Here is a 15909-nt window from a genome sequence, read left to right as displayed (position 1 = left end):
ATGAGCAGTTGAATGGCAGTGGCCAGGTTAAAGTGCCCAGTCACTACATCTCCTCTCAGATGTTGGCTCCGCCCGGCCCCGCCCCCTCGTCTCTGGCCCCGCCCCCTTCCTCCCTGACCAGGCTCACGTTGGCCATAGACTCCAAGACCATCACCACCTCCTCTGATGGGGGGGCTAACTCCCCGACGTCCCCCAGTAAGTGAATGCAATAATGTTATAAGTAGGGTTGGGTATCGTTTGGGTTTTATCCGATACCGGTGCCTTCTCTGTACTTTTTTAAACGGTTCCAGTGCTAAAACGGTTCTCGAACCGGTACTCGAAAAAAACGAAACCGCACACACTTGCATACATGCACGACTTGTTATGAGTTTCACATTAAGCAGAAAGTCAGCGGACACTGAGTTGAAGTTTAGGACATAGAACACGTTGTCAGACACGCTGTTGAATGGCAACGGTGTTTGCTAGCCTACTTGATATGAAAGAAGGGGAAAGGCTGCTGTGAGTGCTGTGACTGATAAATATTTTTTTAAAAAATAAAAAATGTAAATAATTACAAATAATAATAATTACTCGCTGAAAGCAGGCAGGCACGCAGCTATGCTGCTCGCGTTTACACTCGCGTGCATGGCGGGGTTTAAAACATTACTGCCAAAGTCATATTAAGTAATATAACGCTGGTGCGCAAGGAAGCCACAGGAGACGCCAACATTGTTTTCAACCGCTCGGTACCGCGCCGTATTAATTCCCAACTTTTGAAAAGAAAAGAAAGTATTTCAAGCGAATAAGCGTCTCTGTTTTTGATTTGTTTTTTGGTTTTGAACAGATAGTTTTTTAATGCATCGGCTTTGAGTTTGTTTGTTTGTTACTTTGAAATCACATAGGCTCGCAACACACACACACACACACTACAACCTGCAGATGTTCAATCAAAACAACATCAAGTAAGTCAGTGGTTTCAAACTGTGAGGCGTGCCTCCCCTGGGGGGCTCCAGAGTTCTTCAGGGGGGGCGCGACGTGAGAAAAAAATATACCAGAAAAAGTAACGCAAAAAAAACGCTAAGACGAAGACGCGATGTGTTCGAAATCGTTCCCTATTCACTCACTCACTATTCTCTATATAGTGTGTATGATATAGTGCACTATATAGGGAGCGAACAAACGAGATCGGACACTACGCTAAACATTTCTAAACGTCATTTGCGTCAGTAAATGCGCCGGGTATTTGTGTGGCGCAGACAGCTGCGCCCACATCATGTAAACAAACCGGGCACCCACGAGGAAAACTGGAGGTTGTATTGATGTTGAATGTTAAATTTCCTTGATCAAGGTTTTTTTTTATTAATTTTGAATGTTACATTTTCTATGTTAAATCCCAAATAAATTGTTGACATTTCTATTCGTTTTCGCGGTTATTCAGCTTCTTCTTCTCCTCCGTAAAAACACGGCCGCATTGCATTGTGGTATACGGGAGTTCGGAAAATCGTATGTTCACTCAAATTTTGGGAGTTTAAGTCCACTATATAGTGCATGAAATTTACCACTGAGAATTCGAACACCACTAAAAAATGGCGAGCACCCTATATAGTGCACTATATCCGTGATAGGGAACGATTTCGAACACAGCTATGCAAACTCATTGCTCCCACTAAAGTTGAGGTGAGTTAAAAAGGAGGCTAAACTAGCAGTTTACAGATTAAGATGTTCAAATGTCAAATGTTCAAATGACATCACCAGTGGGCGTGTCCACCTAGATGTGTGCTGGATAGATCAGTCTACCAGCCTACCCAGTGGACTGAAGTAAACGTTGCTCATCTATCCAGCACAGATCTAGGTCGACACGCCCACTAGTGATGTCATATGGGGCAGATTTTCGAAACGGCTTGTAATGCTAATCACACTCACACCTGGTGACATAATATGTCCCCTTTAAAAACGTTAAGCAAAAACATGCTTAGATAAAGATGTTAAAATGTGTTAAGAAATGTGTTTAAAAACGAACAAAGATGTTTAGAACGTATCAAAAATATGTTTAAAATGTTTCAAAAATGTTTCAAAAAAATATGATCAGAGATCTTTAAAATGTGTAAAATATGATCAGAGATGTTTAAGATATGATCAGAGATCTTTAAAATGTGTAAAATAATTAAAAGATCTTTCAAAACACAGGGATTTAGAAAAGATTTTTTTGGGGGGGGGGGCTCAGCTGAAATTTGTTCTCTGAGGGGGGGCTTACTCTCTCATACTTTGAAAACCCCTGAAGCAAGTGATGCCGCAGCGCGTTGACAAGTCCGTCAGGCTTTATGGTTTATATGTTGGAAAGCCGTGTCACACTCTTTTACCAGTTGGCCTGAAATACCACGCCTATCAGTCATGGACCTAAAGTCACAGTCGTACCATGCGTGTTTAGAAGCGCAACATTGAAAAGGGTCCCGTTTGAAACAGTGTGGCGTGTCATAGCGTTCCGAACATTGTGTAATCAAATACACCGGTATGGCGGTATATAAAAAAATCATATCATAACGAAAATACACACCGTTATTCGGTGTGAACCGGTATACCGCCCAGCACTAACGCAAGTTGACGCCGCAACACCATGGGGGCGGGGCAGGGGGGCGATAAAAAAGTCAGGCACCGTTACGAGGCACCGAAATGTGCGTTCTTATTCGATCTCAGTACTACCGTTAACGTCAGAACCGGTGCCTTACTGGAACCGAGTTTCGGTGCTCAACCCTAGGTATGAGGGTAGATTTCTGCTGTTGTTACGCAGGAGAAATCAACTCTTGCCTCACAAGAGTGGGAGCTTCAATAGCCTGAAAAGCTGCTTCTCTTCAATCCCAAATACACTTTAAAAGAGGATATCATGTCTCCCAAAAAATCTCTTCACAAAAAATCTCTCCTAATCAAAAAACGTTGTTTAAGTACAATGCTTCCTTCCTGAATTTAGGAATTCATTATTAACACTAGCACATTTCAGTTTGAGCCCATTTTTACATATTGGACCTTTGAGGGCATCTTCTCATCGTACTTCATCGGGAATACAAACGCGGGTATCAGGATAACTCTATAACTCTATATGTATGTTATTATAGTATTTCATGACTATACATACTAGTCAGAGACCTTAAACGCTTAATGATTGAATTATTGCCCAGCCCTAACGTACACAAAATGGTAGTTGAACGTTGTCCCATTCTGTCTATTCCCACCCCCACCCTCTCAAAGCTTACTCCGCCCCTGGGACCCCCCCGACCAACCGCTCCTCCTTCGTGGGGGTCACCCCCCGAGACCCAGGGGGACTCTACCAAGCCCAGGTTAGTGGACCATACCAAGCCCAGTTAGTGGACCGTACCAAGTCCAGTTAGTGGACCGTACCAAGCCCAGGTTAGTGGACCATACCAAGCCCTGTTAGTGGACCGTACCAAGTCCAGTTAGTGGACCGTACCAAGCCCAGTTAGTGGACCGTACCAAGCCCAGTTAGTGGACCATACCAAGTCTAGTAAGTGGACCGTACCAAGCCCAGTTAGTGGACCGTACCAAGCCCAGTTAGTGGACCATACCAAGTCCAGTTAGTGGACCGTACCAAGTCCAGTTAGTGCCCAGTTAGTGGACCGTACCAAGTCCAGTTAGTGGACCGTACCAAGCCCAGTTAGTGGACCGTACCAAGCCCAGTTAGTGGACCGTACCAAGTCTAGTAAGTGGACCGTACCAAGCCCAGTTAGTGGACCATACCAAGCCCAGGTTAGTGGACCGTACCAAGTCCAGTTAGTGGACCGTACCAAGTCCAGTTAGTGGACCATACCAAGTCCAGTTAGTGGACCGTACCAAGCCCAGGTTAGTGGACCATACCAAGCCCAGTTAGTGGACCGTACCAAGTCCAGTTAGTGGACCGTACCAAGCCCAGTTAGTGGACCGTACCAAGCCCAGGTTAGTGGACCATACCAAGTCCAGTTAGTGGACCGTACCAAGTCCAGTTAGTGGACCGTACCAAGTCCAGTTAGTGGACCGTACCAAGTCCAGTTAGTGCCCAGTTAGTGGACCGTACCAAGTCCAGTTAGTGGACCGTACCAAGTCCAGTTAGTGGACCATACCAAGTCTAGTAAGTGGACCGTACCAAGCCCAGTTAGTGGACCATACCAAGCCCAGGTTAGTGGACCGTACCAAGTCCAGTTAGTGGACCGTACCAAGTCCAGTTAGTGGACCATACCAAGTCCAGTTAGTGGACCGTACCAAGCCCAGGTTAGTGGACCATACCAAGTCCAGTTAGTGGACCGTACCATGTCTAGTTAGTGGACCGTACCAAGCCCAGTTAGTGGACCGTACCAAGTCCAGTTAGTGGACCGTACCAAGTTCAGTTTGTGGACCATACCAAGTCCAGTTAGTGGACCGTACCAAGCCCAGTTAGTGGACCGTTTCAAGTCCAGTTAGTGAACCGTACCAAGTCCAGTTAGTGGACCGCACCAAGCCCAGGTTAGTGGACCATACCAAGTCCAGTTAGTGAACCGTACCAAGTCCAGTTAGTGGACCGTACCAAGCCTAAGTTAGTCGACCATACCAAGTCCAGTTAGTGGACCGTACCAAGCATAAGTTAGTGGACCATACCAAGTCCAGTTAATGGACCGTACCAAGCCTAAGTTTGTGGACCATACCAAGTCCAATTAGTGGACCGTACCAAGCCTAAGTTAGTGGACCATACCAAGTCCAGTTAGTGGACCATACAAACTCTAGGTTAGTGGACCATACCAAGTCCAGTTAATGGAGCGTACCAAGCCCAGGTTATTGGACCAAACCAAGTCCAGTTAGTGGACCGTACCAAGCCCAGGTTATTGGACCAAACCAAGTCCAGTTAGTGGACCATACCAAGTCCAGTTAGTGGACCACACCAAGTCCAGTTAGTGGACCATACCAAGCCCAGGTTAGTGGACCATACCAAGCCCAGGTTAGTGAACCATACGAAGCCTAGGTTAGTGGACCGTACCAAGCCTAGGTTAGTGGACCGTACCAAGCCTAGGTTAGTGGACCGTACCAAGCCTAGGTTAGCGGACCATACCAAGCCTAGGTTAGTGGACCATACCAAGCCTAGGTTAGTGGACCGTACCAAGCCTAGGTTAGCGGACCATACCAAGCCAAGGTTAGTGGACTGTACCAAATCCAGGTTAGTGGACCATACCAAGCCAAGGTTAGTGGACTGTACCAAATCCAGGTTAGTGGACCGTACCAAGGCCAGTTAGTGGACCGTACCAGTACCAGTTAGTGGACCATACCAAGGCCAGGTTAATGGCGGTACCAAGCCTAGGTTAGTGGACCATATCAAACCCAGGTTCCAGGAAGCATCTATGTCAAGTAAAAATGCATTTAAGATGTCTAATCTATGAAGTTGCTCCTACTAAGTGTGAGATTCCCTTTGGAGGGAGTTTAGCCGAAGGAACTTTAACACTCTATTCGGACTTACAGTCAAAGGCTGAGTTATGGGATAAAAGCAATGTGCTAGACACATGGACAGAAAGGCTGACAAACAGACACACTCAATAGTTTATCACACCATGAATGCAATTTCACATTACCATTTTAAAAAGGCAATGTGAAAGCAATAGGAAAGGGGGATATAGTAATGTCAATCAGTTATTTATATGCTCCCATCAACCAATTGAGCTCCATTGCTCTGTGTTGAACTTTATGCTTTGTTACTTTAAATTTACTTATGGTTGAGACCATTTGAACTGATTACTTCAGTCACAATTTAATCATTGAAGCGTTCGCATTTCAATGCCACTGCAGCTTTTGCAAAAGGGAAATGCTCAATAGGTAGCGACTTGTTTCCACATACCCACACACGCTCAAAAGCGGACACACACACACACACACACACACTGCATTAGTATAAAGGCAGGTAGATAGGTACCCCGACTCAGACTGCAGTAGATTCTGGTTAGTGGCTCCGGACCGCTGCTGCATTGCAGTGCTTCTGCCCCATAAAACAGCCCCGCAAATACTGCTGAGCAAGGTGGACCCTGTGTGTGTTTGTGTGTGTGGGTGTGGTTGTTTGTGTGTGGGGGTGTGTGTGTGTGTGTGTTTTTGTGTGTTTATGTATGCCCGCACGTACGTGTGTGTATATGTGTGTGTGTGTTTATTTGTATGTGTATATGTGTGCCTGCGTGTGTGTGTGTGTGTGTGTATGTTGGAGCTCAATGTAAGGTGAATGGTAGAAGTGGTCTGAGAGAACGCATTGGCCAGAGCTGGTATGGTATGATGGTTTTAATATTCACACTCCCGGTTCATTAAACAGGGGTCAACGTGCATTACCATTGAATCGAGACTTCGTGCTTTGTTTCATCAACTTCTTTCATCTAAGCTCGATAGAGAAGAGTAACACTAATGTGCATTTGCTTTTAAAGTGATTATTAATTATAAATTTAATAATGTTTGCAAGACAGGTAATTAGGGCAAGTTAATGAATCGTTTTATCATAAGCTGCTCATATATAGTGGTATCATTTGATAATTGAATTATAACACATATTAGCACTCAATGTAACATTATTCAATATCACTTCTGTGAACTGGTGCATACTGTCATTTGTAAGTTGCCTTCATGTCAGTCCCTTCACCATTCACTCACTGTCCTTTTGAATTTGCATCAAAACAAATACACAGGTATTCTCTTCATTTTCCACTTTGTAATTTCTTTAAAATATCTGCACAGTGTTCTTGGCCTCCTCTCCTCTTCATTTTTCATTCACGTCCATTTGAATTCCAGATCAACCATCTTTCTTCGAATGCACATTTGTTTTCTTGACACCTCAGCTGCCACTATGCGATTGTTTCTCTGTGTTGGCTTCCTCAGCAAACCAAATGACCCCCCTTTATATAGAGTGGCTTTTCTATAGGCTTCTCCCTTCTCCTTTTCAAGCTTTGTCTTATCCTTCCTTCCTCTTATCTCTCCTCACTTCATATTTTTCAGCGCTTCTGCTTTCTATTTTTACGGTTTGAGATATAAAGCTTTATAGACACATGAATGGATGAATGGATCGATAGTTACATCAGTTTATTTTCAATCAATTCTTCAGTTTCCAGTAAGTATATGTCACCCTTTTTCAAGTAAAAAATGGTAAGCAGAGGTGATGTCACCCCCTACAGGCTCAATGCAGAAATAGGAAATTCTTATTCCACAATGAAAATAATCAGCAGTTGTCCAAATCATTTGGATTTTGAACTGGATATCATCATTAAAATGTAAATAAGAAATTTGGTGATGGCAACAAAAGGTTGTTATCTGGTTGTTTCCTGTCGAGCTTTGGAGCTAAATAGTTATTTTGTGAATTAATTACAATCATGTCTTGGGATTCCTGAGATTTGTCTTTGATTATAGTAAAACGAGGTGTAAGTACTAAGTGTTGTACAACACTGTTTGACAGTAATGAATGCAGAACTGAAGTGGACTACTGTGCAGGTCATGTGAGGTGAAGGCCTGAACAGAACCATATATTTATTGATAGAAATAGGCTTGTCAATATTCATCACCTATACAAATTCAATATGAAAATTCAATATTGTAAGTAGGTTTTATTTTGGGAAAGACACAACACAACGATTGAACCATTAAGAGTCAGACAGCTTTGTTGGCTGAACTAGATTTCTGTGTGACTGCTCCAAAGGACAGAAGAGGGATGACCTGGACATTTAGCTGTGCTGTGCTTGACAGAAGAAGTCTTAGTTAGTTTTCTGGTAGTGCTTTGGTTGAGCGCAGGAATGTGGAAAAAATAACACATACCAGACTTAAGGTGAGGCCATTACTCAAATGACAGATTTCTTGGAGAACAATAAAGGGAATCTGGAACGGAAAAGGTAAATTCACCAACGTTGGGTCGGAGCATTCCCTGTTTCTTGTCTGTATAACTTGGTTTCTTTCATGCTATTGACACTTTTGTATCCGGTCCTTTTTGTTACAGTCGTGGTACCTGGGCAACTGACCGGACAGAGGAGGGGTCATCACCATGGCAACACAATGTCGAAGGAACCCAACAATGTTGACGACCCAAAAGGATATACTGAGTACATGAAAGTATAATATGTGGTTACACATATATAAATATGCAACTACAAATATTTATATATGTTTATCCATGCTTCATACCTTTTTTGGAGACTGCCTTTTGGAAAGAGGAAAGAGACGGACGAAGGAAGAAGGTGGTCAGTCTTGCTACTTGGCTAACTACGCTCCAAATGGCGGGAAGGGGCCACAGAATGACTGCCTAACGGCGGCACCCTTTTATGAGTTGAGATGTCTGTTATAGACGCGGATAATGGAATGGCCCATGTGAACTGTCTCGGCCATGTGTTTGGCTGCAGAGCAAGGGGTCAGCCCCGCCCTAAGGGGGGGGGGGGGGGGGGGGGTGTGGTGGAATCATCGCATCCCCAGGTAGAAGCCTGCTCCCGGGGAACAGGGCAAACAAACTGAACCGTCCATCCACAACCACAGCCCTTCACCCCTGACTGCTACCCTTTATCCCTTAGCCCAGCACAAGTTCTCCTCGCTGGGAAGGACTTCAGCCCCGGCCTGCACCCTAAACGCCCTTTGCCCTTCCATAACTCCCAGAATGCCCTTCTCCACTGCAGGTGCTGCTTCTTATATATGCAAAATATGCCTCTGTTCTTTTCTAAACCAACCCAAGATTCATAGCGAGAGGGAGGGAGAGAGTGAGGGCACGATAGATGAGATCCTGTTGTGAATATAAAGGTTTCTTTGCACTTTTTTTCATGATGGTCTTTGGATGTTAGGCGGGATGTTTGGGTAGAGCATTTGTTTTCCCTGGCTCTCTTCCCACCAGAAGACAAGGGGCTCTTTCTGTTTCTTGACAATCATCACCTGTACCCTTTACGTTGCTTCCAAAGGATCATCTTTCTAAGACTCTTTTCAATTGTTCTCTTTATATTGGAAACCGAAAAAAATGGCGGGACATATGAACCATATTCATCACAGTGCGCAATGCCATAGTCATACTCAGTGGTAGAGCTAAGCACAGCGTTATTTGTATGCGTACATCGTAAGAGGTATATAAAATGTTTTTTTACAGGAGAGAATTTGAGTTTTTACAGATAAAAAGGGGTGTATTTTGGGTTCAAATTGCAGGATTAGGACGACTCACGTTGTCGTACTTATCTTTAGTAGAAGCAGAAGTGACGCGTTGGACTTGGGCACTGTGTACAGATGGAAGTCTGTCAGTATGTGACTATGGTTCTTGATGTCTCCACCACCATGCTCTTAATCCTAAAGAGATTGTGTACGTCATCGCTGTGTCATCAAAACACTTGTCTATTGCTTCGGGGGGAAGATACTTGGATACAGCAGGCATTGCACTATGATTAAGTTAAATTTGTTGGGTTTTTTTCGTCAAGGAAACCTTACTTTCTTGGATTGTTTGACATAATGCAAAGGCTTTAGGCCACAGCATGGTGTTCTTATAGGTAGCGGCCCGTAGCATTTCCCTTGCTCGCTAGCTGAATGTTAGTTTGAACTCAGCACAGGTTTCACCCTCATATTCTAGAATGTGCCACGTTGCATAATGTGGTGTTTTAATCTTGACCTTTACTTTACTTTCACCAGGAACTTGTGGATACAGGAATGAGCTACACAATAGTAACCTGCAGTTAAATGTGGACAACTTAATAAGGAATGTATGGCTAGCGCCAGGCAAGTTCAGCATGCTAGGGCTAAACCAAACGAATGCCCTAATTGCTTTCTGCTGGCAATAAGCAATGTAATGAACCTTTCGAGCTGCATTTTATATAGTATGAGCTTCAAAAACGAAGGTTTTTATGTTCCCAACCTTGATGTAAAACGTTGGGATGGTTTGGTAGGGAAAAGCAATATTTTGATGATGGGATTATGCTAATTTGAGTTATTATTATTTCTTACAAAGATGCTTCATATAGTCTTCATAGTTTTTTTGTAACATTTTGTAACTTTATTTCATGTCGCTACCATTGCATTGCAACTCATTCAGTGGCAACCAGATTACATCCTTATTAGCAACATTAACAAGCTGTCATAGCTGCCCTTAACAGAGTTACACTAAAGTTACTACGAGGCCCAAGGCATTTTCTCACCATGTTTTCTTATTGGTTTATATATTATCTTCTGAAACACAGCACCATCAACATACTCACCAACATTCACACTCTGTGATGCAATTTAGATATCTCTTTTAATTCTGGCATTTTTATATATTCTAAAGCCCATTCGTCAACGATTGAACGTGGTACTCCGTGTTCAGCAAACCACCAGAAGTACTTTTGCAAAAAAAACAAATAATGAATGTTATTTATGGTGACTAGTTGTTTGATACCCAATGCTACATCATGACCTCTATGGAGCTTTGCGGCTTATGAAACAAACCATCATTGTTAGTTCCCAAGGGTTAATATGCACCGAATGGGCTGGCAGTCTCTAGGAATTAGATTGCTGTTTTTTAACTGGGTGAAAGCAGGCAGCAGGCGATAAGGCTGACTGGTTGCTCTGTGTGTTCTCGCGGTGTCTGAAGGTGAAGAGCTAGTGACTGTGGGAGGGCTGGGGGAGGATTGGAGGATGGGGGTGGGCTGGGGGGGGGGAGTACGTTTGGATAAAAAAAAAAAAAGTTAGCTAAGAGCTGATGTAATACTGCATGGTGCTGCTATGGTCGCTGTGCTGACCTAAAGAATGCATGGCTCAACGCCCCCCCCCCATCCCCTTACCTCGTAATGTCCTTATGTCGTCCCGACCTCTTTCTCTGTACCCCAACGGGTAGGACATTACATGGAGAAGTCTTCCCCTATTCAAGTATACTCCTTTGGATTTTTAATAATAAGCCCTGTTGTTGAACCTCTATTTTGCACGATGTTTCATATAAAAAACACACAGACACACACACACACACACACACACACACACACACACACACACACATTATGTGCCTTGCCTTAGTTTAAAAACAATGATACATTATTGAGAAATTACCTTTTGTGTGTTCTTGGTACAACCGCTCTGGTAGTCCTTAAAAACAGAAAAAAAAGAAGAAATGCTGCATGTGTGACTGCTTGTCGCGATCCAGTTTGGAGGGTTTTTCGATTGTCTGTTAACAGCAGAACTATTATTGTCATTCAGAGATGTTACACTTGTGGTGTCAGTCCGGCACCACAGCAGTATTACTCCACTTTCTCTACGCCAACACATAAAGCAGTCAGCTGGATGAATGTAAAGGCCCCCCACGATATGCTTAAAACAAAAAAAGCTCAAATAGTGTTTTCGCATTGGCTTACGGAAACTGCTGTCGAACACGGCTATTCTGACAGAATGTAGTCACTGTCGAGGTGGGGCCCAGCGGACCCAACAGACGCTGTGGAGATATTGGTGAGCGATCGCAGGCCGCTGTAATTTGGAAGTCGGGGGAAAGGTTTGACTAGTTTGGCTGAGTGTTGTTATGAGGGCTGAAAAACGAAAAACTAGATGAACAACCCTTTCACAATAATTCATGGCCATTTTCAAAATGAGTCTGACAGTGTTTGAATTGGAATAGAGGCAAATAAATTGACAATGTGTTTGCAGGAGAAAGTCCATTTGTATTCATGATTGTGACCCACAATGCCCCGTTTAAGTGTTAAATTGGGGGGTCCCTGATGTTGTGGCCTAGCCCGTCAGTATTCCATCAAATGGAAAATAGTAATTGTAAGGTTTCAGGGTTAAGATTGATTTGACTCCTCTCAGCAGTCGGTGGGCTTCAGTGTTCTGACGGCCCCTCCGCCATTGATTTGTATTAGAGGCTTGGTTTGACCATGTGACTCATGAAGGCCTCAGGCCACATAATGCGCTTCATACTGATTGATGCATGCACTAAACACTATCCTTGAGCTTTTATTATTGACTTATTTTATTTTTTGTTTTTCTTATAGCTTTGAACACAAGTTTGTGTAGAAATAATATGTAGCGTTATAGAGGTTGTTTGTTATAAAGAAACTGATGAGTGTGTATAGAATCTTTACGTTTGTTTCGCTTTTTTATTTTGTTTTGCTTGAATATGGCTCTTTTGAAACCAGTGGCCAAGCCACCGGGTAATGGTTCCATGAAATGGACGTAAAGAGGAGTTGTTTGGATGCTGAGGTTCTGCCAAAGATGTGGAGGATAATAGGAAGAATGAGACATGATGAAGTATGTGGCGATTAATGTCCGGGTCTGTCTGCAGGACCGTGTTGTAATTGCAGCATTTCTTGTCAAAGTAAACTTGGTGTCTGTCTAGCTAGAGCGCGGGATCATCGACAACACTGTTAGTTGGTTTAAAGAGGTCCGATCTGAATGTGTTGATAGTGGCATTGATAATAGTGCTACGTTAACAAGGAAGTGCTAAAGAAGATGCCTGAAGATAGAAGTGCTGCAAATACTGAGCAAACAGATCAGCACAAGACAGAATGAGGTCTGAAGATTCAGACATGTGTACGTAGAGAAGGCTTGAACTGTGTTTTGGTTATGAATAGGTAAAAAAAGAAAATAGCCAGCCATTTTCCTTACCTCTTTCAAAGTCACACTTGAAGTGGGTTGTGATTAGACTTTAAGTATTCTTTTTCTCCTTCACCCTGTCTTCATTCATATAGGCTTGGGTAATTTGGTGTCCAAGTATACCAGCATCTTATTTTTGACCCTTTCACAAATTGCTACAGAGAAATAATTCATTTGAATCACCAAGTGACTCTGCCTTTTGTCTGGTTAAATTACTTATAATGCCAAAATGCCATTCAATCAAAATCAGAGCGAGAGGCAAGAAGATACATTCGCTGTGTTGCATAAGGTTAGCGTTTGTACAAGACGCTAAACAAGTGTTTAAATGTTCAGGTACGCTGGGAAGGGACATGAAAAAGGGCCTTAGTCATCATATTGGGGACAAAAACAAGTATAGCTCCTTCAATTAATAGAGCAAGCCAGTGCCCATAATTAACACCATGAGATACACCTGTATTCAGCCCTACTGTTACACTTCTGTGATAAAGGCCTGTAATCCTACAAGTCAAAGGGATCGAGTGAGAACAACCTTATGACTAGAATCTGAATTAGAAAGTGTCTTTTAACCCCCACCCCCCTCCTGCCTTGTTCAACTTCTTAAGCCAATGCTGTCTTCTCCTCAGGTATAATGGTATATGTAAAGCATATTTCTCCCATGTGGCATTGAATGATCTCTATCCTCTATACCTTTCTTTTAAATAAACCAGCAGGTGAGCAGTGTAAAAACAAAAACCATACCAAAAAAGGTTTTTAAAGAGCAGTGCCTATGATTTTACTGCTATTATTTGATTTGACATGTGTTGTGTTCTGTCCAGTGCAGTCATAATTCAAACGCCACACATGAGTATGTGATACATTGAAGCCCTGGGGGTTGGTGCTCTATACATAACAAGGTTATCACTTGCCCTATCAGAGCTCACAAGCCATAATAGCCAAAGATGCTCATAGAAAATCCAGAGGGAACTGTCCCAGAACACCAACATTATGGAGGCTTGTTGGCTTTGCTCACAGTTCTGCATGTAGACATTCTAGAAGTTATCATTACGATGATGACGAGGTGGTGAGAAAGTCATACTTTCATGTCAGTGACTACATGCAAATATATTCCTGTTCCCACCCTAATCAACCAGGAGATTTCAGTACAGGGCAATGATTTGAACAGAGAACTCCAAAGGATTTTCTTTTACTCAAACAAATTTAAGAAATTGAATTGATGAATGCAAAATATCACCGTCAAGAAAGAGGATCATCTAACTGTTTTTTCTTTTTTTCAATTACAATTCTGAATCCCGGTAAGTCATGCTTAGCATTGATGGAATATAAAAATGTGCAGACTTGTTTCTCTTTCTTATTTTTTACTTTCCAATGGCTCTGGATTCTGGACATGTATTAGCATTGTGAGCACTTTGAACCTCTCTGGGCGATTTCCTCAGATCTTTGGCTGGGTGCAGTGTGTGAGTCAGAGGGGAAAAGGAATACCCTCTACTACATCCAAGTGTTGTTGGTGTTTTGTGTTTTTTCATCGAGGGCTCTTTTCCATGAACACTCTGAGTAATTTCCCCACTGTAATGCTGCTGTTAACCGATAACCTTATTACTCTTGTTTTGTTTTTTTTATTACTTTTGTTTAGTTTTTTTCTTTTTCTTTTTGGTGTTACTTGAATTGATGATTGTGTTCTTGCTGAAGGAAAAACCTTACAACAAAACCTTTTTGGAACTTCTAAAATGTAAATTACTATAATTATATTTAAGTAATAATTAAGTAATTACAATTAACATCTTTGTGACATGACGTTTTTTCCGACAGCAGTGCTATACTGGTTACTTTCTGTCTTTCTTGGTACTTTAGTTCCTGCACGCTGTTTTCTCCATGTGTCCTGTTTTTAAAGAAGGGAAGACACATGCTCTTTTCTCAGAAAACCTTTTTATTCAGTGTCATATTTTAAGGACTTTATTTCTCATTATAACTTCAGATAATACTATAGTAAAGGACTGCTTTGCTTGCTGCGAAGAGACAGTATATGTCCCTCACACCAGAGATTAAATGTGGGAAAAACATACATATATTTTAATAGGATGACTGCCTGGAGGCCGGATATCTGCACTAGAGTGAGAAGCGTCATCTTTCGACAATAAACAGGGAGCTTTCTCCCTTTTCCTCCAACCTGATTTGGAGCTGGGTGGTCCAACCCACACACTATTGATATTGTGAGACTAAATTGGCCCGGATTTTAGTCATGAATCTAATGTGAGGGGAAAATAAACCCTATGTCCTAAAGCTTCCATTTAGCTGAGGTAATATTATTATTTTAGCTAAAGGATTTGCACAAATAATTCCTCAGTCCTAATTTATTGGACATCATTTCTAAATTAAAAATATTTATCAGATTGTCCCTATAATAAATAGAGAGTGCTTTATCAAACGATTGCTTTCAGTAAAAAATATAATTTTAAAGTTTAATTTTATTAACATTTCCCACTCAAACCTGGCTTTGAAAAGAGCAGTCTTTAGAAATCCTACCTGCTTCAAAGGCCAAAAGTGTTCAGTGTGTAAAATCCTCTCTCTGCGGAACAACGTTGGAAGTGGTTTACTGTCCTACTCTAAAGCTTGAAATCTATCATCAAGGACTTTTCTTCAGTTTTTTTTTTGTGACTTACAGAAGTCTGATATTCTTAACTTTCTCTGTTCCATTTTATACGTGGTCTTCAACTGCAGAGCTTCAATGTGTGACACGTCTCTAAACTATTATTGATGCAGACCTGGTGTGAGGGATGTAAACAGCTTGAAGATATTTCATTATAACGTATTCAGCCATTGCTATCAGCTGCTGCTGATGAATTCATTACTGGAAGTTTGTTTCCCTATGCAAAAATATACCATTAATAAACAAGCTATGCCACAACTCAACCAGCAAGTCAACTTATTGTCTATTTATTACAATTTCCAACACACGTTATTCCAGTTGTTTTATTAGTGATAATGTATTATGTTTTGTATAACATCTCATCCCATATCTTACCAAGGTGTGTGTCTCAAAATAAAACAAACAAACAATATGTGTGTGTGTGTGTGTGTGTGTGTGTGTGTGTGTGTGTGTGTGTGTGTGTGTGTGTGTGTGTGTGTGTGTGTTTTAAATATAAGTATTTATAACAATATTTCTCTAGAATTTTTTAAAGATTCCCTGTCTGGGAAGACAACAGGAAATAACTCACAGAGAAAGAAGAACAGTGGGTTAGCATTTTACTCAAAACCTAAATATATTGATTACATATATTATATAGGCCTATATCAATTGCTTATTTTTTTCATATAAATATCCAACTATGCACCCAGTGCTAAACGTGTTGCATTGCAACAATATAAGGCCTGGGGAGAAAAGCACACCAG

At 41.9% G+C, this 15909-nt stretch overlaps 1 protein-coding gene across 3 annotated transcripts in view; it reads left to right on the top strand.

Moving 5' to 3' along the window:
• nfic (nuclear factor I/C) overlaps window positions 1-12420 on the top strand; it is a 31016-nt gene extending 18596 nt beyond the window's left edge. For all 3 annotated transcript variants that reach the window (XM_079739972.1, XM_079739971.1, XM_079739973.1), the window contains exons 11-13: window positions 9-195; window positions 3223-3311; window positions 7946-12420. In XM_079739972.1, the coding sequence (XP_079596098.1) occupies window positions 9-195; window positions 3223-3311; window positions 7946-7966 (297 nt within the window). In that variant the 3' untranslated portion in view covers window positions 7967-12420. The remainder of the gene's footprint in view (window positions 1-8; window positions 196-3222; window positions 3312-7945) is intronic.
• The last annotated feature ends 3489 nt before the right edge of the window (window positions 12421-15909 follow it).

The sequence above is a fragment of the Pollachius pollachius genome (assembly GCF_949987615.1).
Source record: "Pollachius pollachius genome assembly, chromosome: 7".
NCBI lineage: Eukaryota > Metazoa > Chordata > Actinopteri > Gadiformes > Gadidae > Pollachius > Pollachius pollachius.
The sequence above is the reverse complement of the archived record's forward strand: the minus strand, read 5'-3'. Positions and strand labels throughout refer to the sequence as shown.